This window comes from Theobroma cacao, chromosome 9, assembly GCF_000208745.1.
Source record: "Theobroma cacao cultivar B97-61/B2 chromosome 9, Criollo_cocoa_genome_V2, whole genome shotgun sequence".
Classification (NCBI taxonomy): Eukaryota; Viridiplantae; Streptophyta; class Magnoliopsida; order Malvales; family Malvaceae; genus Theobroma; species Theobroma cacao.
In genome coordinates, this window is record NC_030858.1 from 16,293,706 (window position 1) to 16,301,830 (window position 8,125).

An 8,125-nucleotide genomic window follows, 5' to 3' on the forward strand; every position below is an offset into this window, starting at 1 on the left:
TTTGATTCTAAGTTATGAAATATGACTTAGCAGTTTATGATGGAATGATGAACATGTCAGATTAATAGGCTTGCTTGGGCTTAATGGACTACGTCTATTGGGCCCTTGCACCGGTCATGGCCCGAAAATTGGGTCGTGACATGTCAAACATATCAGCTTTTCCTTTAGAAAATAACCACAATTATACCTTGTAAAGTCATCAATAACCAACAATTAGTAGAGCTTTCCATTAAGAGATTTGGCTATTAGGGGACCTCCCACATCTGCTTAAAGGAGTTACAACTTGTTACAAGCACATGAATCACTTCTTTTGGGGAATGGTGTCCTTGTTTGTTTGCCAAGTTGGCATGTCTTACAAACTTTTTCTAATTTTATGGGTTTTGGCAACCCATCAATCACGTTTGAAGTGGCCATGCGACTTAATGAGTCATGGTTCACATGACCCAATCTTTTATGCCACAGTTCAGTGTCAAATAAAATGCTTTGTATGCTTGTTGTCTTATTTTCATCCAATTTACAAGAAAGCATTTATTTTGCATTCCCACTATGAACAATTCATTTATATTTTCATTCGATATCTTGCCAAATCTGTCTTTAAACATTAAAACATAAATTTGTCTTTAAACATTAAAACATAATTGCTTTCCACCCATCGACCCAAATTAAGAAGGTTTTGGCTTACCTCTGGTGTGTAAATGACCTCTGCAATTGACTTACCACCAATCACAATTTATAGTCTCGCAATTCCAATACCTTTAATTTTTAAGCAAACACCATTTCCTATCTCAACTTGTGACTTATAGCTCTTGTCAAGGTTGATAAAATTTTCTTCTCTCCTTGTTATATGATTGAAGCAAGCACTATCAATGAGCGAGGTATTTGCTTTATTTAATTTATCAGGTTTCCTCATCATGAACAAGAAATCCATTTTCTTCATCGTGTTATTCCACCACCGATGCTTTTTCTTCATTATGCGTGCCTTTTTAATGGCAAACTTTTTCAATGTAACCCATTTGGTTGCATGATCTACACCTAACATTAGGTCTAAACCAATAAAATTTTTCTAAATGATTTTTCTTTTTGCAATAAGGATAGGAAGGAAATTTTGCTTTACCTTTCCCTTATTTTCCATCAGCGCCTTTCTTTTCTTTGTTTTTATTTCATAATCATTTTTCTTGAAATAACTACTACTGTTGCACTTCTCTTTTGTTGTAGAAACTATTGCTTCTTCAATGTAATCTTCTTGTCTTAGAGCTTTTTGTTGCTCTTGGGCTAAAAGTGCATTAATCAACTCAATTACTGAAAGTTGTGAAATATCTTTGGAGTCCTTTAAAGAAGAATTTTGATTTCAAATTTCTCCAATAGACTCACAAAAATTTTACGAACTATCTTTTTTTCAGTCAAGTTTTCTCCCAACTATCTTAATTGATCCACAAGTTTCATAATTTTATTTGTATAATCTTTGACACTTTCATCCTCTTTCATTTTTAATACTTCAAATGCTCCAAGCATATTAAGAATTTGAATTTACCTAGTCTTGTCGCTTCCATGAAATTCTTCCTTCAATTTGTCCCAAGCCTTTTTAGTGTCTCACAAGCCATGGTCCTAGTAAAAATTGTGTCAAACAAAGCAAATTGAATGCATGATAGTACTTTAAATCTTTTAGAAACTACTTTTAAAAAAAAAATCTTTTAGAAAAATCTTCATTTTCATTGGGCTATGGTTCGGTTTGGTTGTCTTAATTCCAAAAGTCCACATCCTATTTTCACAATATCCTAAAGATCGAAAGCTCTAAAATAGACTTTCATTTTGACAATCCAAATTGAATAATTTTCACTTGAGAATTTTGGAGGTGCAACAGCATTAAAATTTAAGAATGCCATGAAGAGTTTTTGGTTGGTAATACTATCTAGAAGACTGTATATTTATTTCATATTTTTTGGTTTTAAGATATTGGTCCTTTAAAATCACTAAAAGGCTCTAATACTATGATAAATTTTGCTTTTAATAAATTTATCACATTAAAAATAAATCAAAAATTTTGATCGAGAGAGAATTTAAGAAAAACAAAAGTGAAGATAAAGAACAACATACTGATTTATTTTCAGAAAAAATCTATCTTTTTAAAGATAATAATTGGTTACTATACGATTATAAAAAAAAAAAATCATTGGATAAAATCTAACAATCTAAACTAATAAGAAAATGAAAAGTGGACCCCATAACTACTATTATGACATATATAAAGTATCTTTTTGATCTAAACACAAATAATGAACATGATAAAGAGTCACATTTTTTATATAAACTTATAACACTAAAAATGATATTACATGGGTTACTGAATCATATAACTTACTTACACGTGGTTGTCTTTCTCCTTTCAACAAGGGACCACTTATTGTAAACAATAATATAAAACATCTCCATGCACAGCTCATATTCTAACAATATCCACATTCAACTTCATGATTATTGATTTGTATAAGATTTAGCTTGCACTGTTTTTCTTGGTTTTCAAATTTCTTTGTGCTACTTGCGAGAAGCACAGCTTCTCCTTGGGGTACTTTCTGGTATTTCACTTTTATTTTATTATTATTTGTTCTTTTAATTTTTTTCATTTCCAATTTCTGATTTCTTTTTCTTTTTCTGCTGGGAGTGTCATAGAGATTATATCGGTTTTTGTCTTTCTGCTTCTAAGCTTTTTTTTTTTTTTTTTTTGTTCTACTGGCACAAGTTTCAGCTTCTCTTTTAGGGGCCTTCAGGTATGTCATTTTTACCTTCTTCTTATTTTATTTGGTTGATTAAAGACTATTATATGTTAAAAAACAATAATTTTAAGCTTCTGGGGATAAGTTTTAATGCCTAGAGTACATGGTAATATTGAAAACAAGAACTAAGATTTTTGGTTCATTGCGGTTTCTTTTCGTTCTTTTGTACTGGAAAAGTTCTTCAAAAAACAACAAAAGGAACATAATTTCCTCAATTCAAGATTTCTTTATCATTTTTTGTATTTGTTCATTCTTTCACAAAACCTTTGCTGCTATTATATGTTATTGAATGTCGTAATTTTTCTTTCTCCACAAAACCTTTGCTGCTTTCCTGATGAGCGCGTGGTCTCTCAAATCAACTGTTGGTCTCAAGAACCTCGTCAAGGAAACGGTATCAAACAAGGAATGGAAGACAGTTTTACAGTCCTATATTCCTCTATTTTTCATTCCAACATTTTGAACATGATTTTTCCTTTCCTTTCATTGATTGATTCATTATGCTATGAACATTCAAACAGCCTACACATATACGTCCGCATCATGTTTCCAACAATACCTACATAATTTCCTACGCCTTGTCTATAGATATCCTTCTCTATCATGTTTCCATCTATACCTACAAAATAACAGTTTCTCCCAACGCAGAGCAAGGGCAGCACACTACTATTGTTTTACGGTTGCCTTTGGTTTGATAATATGATTGGAATTCTCTGAGTTATTAGTGGTTTGGGTCTCAACAACTGTATCCTGCAGCTCTTGGCAGTGAAAGGAAAATCTTGGGTGGTAGGGGAGGCCAGCTGACAAGCCTTGGGCCCTTGGCCTTGCTGCGAGCTAAAATACGGCAGGAATTTTAGTTATGGGACAACCTAGATACTATTTATTCAAGACAGAATGAATAGAACCTCCCTTATTCATTCTCTCTCTTCATTCCAAGGTCAGAAAGTACAACAGATACACACTATTATGGTTTAGCTCTGACGCTGTTAAAAGAGCTATGACACCTAAAGCATACGTTACAAGCAAAACTGGGTACAGGGAGAAAAGGATAACGAATAGAAACTGCTCATGGCTTACTGCAAGCTTTGTAAAAGCATCTATGCAATCCACCACAGGCCAGGAGAAATGTATACGATACAAGTACAATTCCACCGCAGCTAACACAATAGCTTGCGGTAACTTGAGGACTTCATGCCGTATTGTTGCATAAAAATGATATCTTTTGAATGCCGACTAGCATGTACGTAATTTTCCACAAACAAACTCCAATTGCTGAAATGTCCTTTCGAAGTCCAGCAGTTAAACTTCATGACTTGGCTCCTCTCCTCTTCTCGTTTTTAATACGTCTGACAAACAAAACTAGTCCCTGCAAACCAAGTGACAGAAGTTAGCCTTCAGCCATGAGCAGATTTTCCATGCATTTATCAACTTCTAAAGAGAATATTAAAGACAATTATCTAACAACTATGTAAACAATTACAACTAGTAATAAAAGACTTCAAAAACTAGTTTTACTGCAAGTTTGTTCCAGTGTCACGTCTCCTGGTTGCATCAGTACACATCTGGCACTAACAAAGTGGCTGACTCATTGCCTTAACAACAGTTACATCTTTCTGTCATTTCTGAGGCATTGCCTTAATGGTAGCCACATTTTTCCTATGGAAATGAAGGTCCTGGGTTTGAAAATCTTCCCCCACCCCCCAGCTGCCCAACTTAACTATCAAGAAACAAAGGCTATTTGCTTCTTTTTCAAACATAAGGTCAAAACGTTTTTGACAATCAAATCATAAAATAAGAAAAGCAAAACCTCGTCTTGAAACAAAATTCCAATTCCAATGTACAAACCAGACTCAGCAAACTTTCCTGAGCACTGCATTTATGCAACATAAAACTCAAGAAAACTACCAAATATATTTGAAAAAAAAAAAAAGCCAAAGCAGCAATTATAGGCCAGCTTATTTGAAGAGGAATAGTTAGCAGCTCATCCATAAAATAAAAGCCTACCTAAAGCACCAAAACCAACAAGCAAAATTCAAATGGTACATGGAAATTGGTAAAGAAATTAATAAAATTCCTTAATATTAGAAACATCAGTAGAAAGCACTATTAAACTATTCAAGCTTACACACAAATACCATTGAATTAAAGATAGGTGGTGTTGAATTAAAAGCTTCATTAAACACAAGCAGCATCCCAACAGAGATGAGCTAAGCCAGAAACTTGATTACATAAGCATGCCAAGCTATCTCTGCGACCCCTTTAGTTGCCCCAATTCTTTCTTTAATGGAAAAATAGCATAGTTGTAAAATAGTTAAAAAAAAAAAAAAAACCCCATCAAGGGAGAACATGGTGCAGAGAACCTAATAGAAAGGTAAAGAGATGTACAGAAGACAAACACTAAATGAACTAACTACTTTACACACTTTCCACATTTGGAAAACTCATTGACAAAAGAAAGAAAAGAAAGGGGGAGAATAAAGGTGAACAAAGTGATGCCCATAAACATCAAGATGGTAAAATTTTGAACCTAGATCATGGAATTGGTGATGGCTGTAATTTTCCACAAAGATTCCATCAATGGGAATTTGAACTGGAAGAAGAACAAGGATGATTGGTCTTTGATTTTCGGTGGAAACTTTGAATTTATATTCATGTTACGGTTGTAGGAATGCTTGTTTAAACATGTGATAATTAATGAGTAATGATCTTCATGCTCAAAAAACAGAAGGTCAATGCAGAGAGATATGGGTTAAATTACACATTCATGTGCAATTACTTGGTGGATTTTGAATAAAGCTTAAAAAAAGAGGATTTCTGACTAGCAATAATCAACCAAATTTTGCACCATTTGAACATATTCATCACGGGACATAGCATAAAGCCATTTGTGATAGGATTAGCAATAGCAAAACATAAATATATAAAAATTAAAGCAACGAAAAATTATACACCTAAAACAATCATCAGACAAGAGGTTACTCACCAGTACTTAATCAAGCCATCCCAGCCACAAGTTGCAACTTTACTTTGCTCCAATGGATGCCACTCGCACCCAATGCAAACACCTTCATGACACTTTAAAGTTCTAAATACCTTGCAGCTTTTCCAGTCCCAAAACCAGCACTTACCCTCTCCATCTCCAGACATAACAAACCGTCCATCTGGTGAAAAATTTACTTGGCAAGCATAGCCAGCCACAATGTGCCCAGCAAACCTTTTTTTCTTGTTAAGCTGAAATCTTGCCCTAGTGCTGTAAATAAGAATTTGATTATCCAAACTCTGAGCTGCAAGCCAATTTGTGTTGGGGTGAAGTGAAATTGATGGCATAGAGTGCATGTGAGGTTCGCTAATATACTTTATGACAACAGGAATTCCAAATTCCCATACTCGAAGTGACTTGTCATCACTTGAAGTAACAAATCTCCTATTGTTATCGACAAATGTAATCGTATTCACTGCCCCTAAATGCTGATCATACTCTTGGGTAATTTGCCCAGTGTTAATATCCCACTGCACAATCTTCTTATCACTCATACCCGCTAACAGAATATTCTGCTTATCTTCATCCGGGTTAAGCTTAACCACATAAGGAATCTTCCCAGTTGAGAAAGTTGAAATAACCTGCCCAGTTTCAGTATCCCAATACTTGATGTTCTTATCATATCCAGCAGTCAAAAATTTAGTGCCATCATTACAAAATGAAATATCTCTTACTGCCTTTGAATGACCCATGTATGTCCTCATACACTTGCCTGAATTAAACACATCCCAGATCTTCACTTTAGTATCCATCCCTGCAGAGAGAATCAAATGCCCATATTTGGGGAAGAAGCGAATAGCTGAAACTCCCTTTGTGTGCCCACTCCAAGTGTGTACTAATCTCTTTGGTATATAACAATGATCATTTGTTGCTTTTGCATCTTTAGGAGGTGCAATCCAAGACCTGCCTTGGTAGTCTCTCTCCTCTTTTCCATGAAAAGTAGTCTTATCCACCACATGCTCCCCTTTCTCACCTGGATGGCCTTTCTCTTCTTTCTTCTTTGCATACTCCTCTGCATACTTCTTCTGCTCCTCAGTCAACTCTGTTTGCACCCCCTCTTTTTTACCTGCCCAAGGACTCGTTTTATTCTTCATCAACCACACATCACTAGCTGGATTCTCAATCTCTGTTGGATCAACCTCACCCTCACCACCCACAACCTCATCCTCCTCCACTTCCATTTCCTTCCTTTTCTCAATTTTTCGCTTCTTTTGCTCATGTTGAGGGATGTTATAGACTGAAATGGCATCATTCTTCTGCAAAGCATCCAAATCACCAATATAGTTGTTTCCTGAAGGATCAGCAGCATAACCATATTTGTGGAAGGTGTTGTATTGCTCATCAAAAACGAAGGACTCAATGGAGGCATCCTCAACAAATCCCAGCTTGTGGTTGCGCATGCCCTGGGCAATGCCATCCTTGGCATATGGATGAGCTGGGCCATAAATAGGAGCCCAGAGTTGGTCATAAGTTGGGTTGAAGGCAACAACATGCTGAGTTGGGTCAATGGGCTTTGAATGGGCTTGGTGTGTTTTTGCTGCAGTTAGGGCCAGCATTGTGTCATCAACCTTAGGTGCAGCAGATTTGGAGGGGATGAGTCGTGGAGGTGAAGAGTCTGGAGATGAAGTAGATGGTTGGCGATTTTGGTCATCACTATCACTATTATCTGCATATGTTTGTAGAAGATCCATAGATGATTTTCTGAAAGCCTGATTCATATAAAAAGGGATGTTAAGAGATTTGCCATTGAGTCATATTTCTGGATTATCAAAAATTCAAAAGTTGTAATCAATAAAAGAAAACTAAATCCATATTTTATTTGGAAAGCAGCTTGGAGATGGGATCGGCACCAAAAATTCAAAAGAAAAACAGGTAGAAGAAGAAGAAGAAGAAGATAACATTGCCATTGACAATGACCATTGAGATATGAGTTAACAACGGGGAATAGAAGAAAAGAAAGGAAGAGTCATGAGTCTAGCTAGCGTACTGCATAGTTCAAGATGGTTTTTTCAAAGCCTACTTCACAGAACAAGAGATGTATGGAGATTTGTCATTAAGTAATAATTCTAGAGTATTAGAAAAGCAAAATCAGTAACAAAAAAAGACATCAAATAAAAAATTATACTTTACCATGGATATGGCTTGCAGATGAGATCAACACAGAATATTCAAAACAAAAACAGGAAGAAAAAGAGATAGCACTACTGCTGACAATGACAAAGAGATATGGTTAACAAAGACGAATAGAAGAAAAGCATGGGAGAGCCTAATGCTGGCTTGGGTGTTACATCTTTTAAGAAAAAGAAGAGGGAAATGC

The 8,125-nt window shown here is 35.4% G+C and overlaps 1 protein-coding gene across 1 annotated transcript; it reads right to left on the bottom strand.

The window, feature by feature from the left end:
• Window positions 5,748–7,526, bottom strand: LOC18589414 (pre-mRNA-processing factor 17). The gene has a single exon (XM_018128347.1). It carries the CDS (start codon window positions 7,524–7,526, stop codon window positions 5,748–5,750), a length of 1,779 nt encoding a protein of 592 aa, XP_017983836.1.

Excerpts from the sequence above, each read along its gene's own strand:
- LOC18589414 (XM_018128347.1), bottom strand. The coding sequence starts at position 7,526 with ATGAATCAGGCTTTCAGAAAATCATCTATGGATCTTCTACAAACATAT.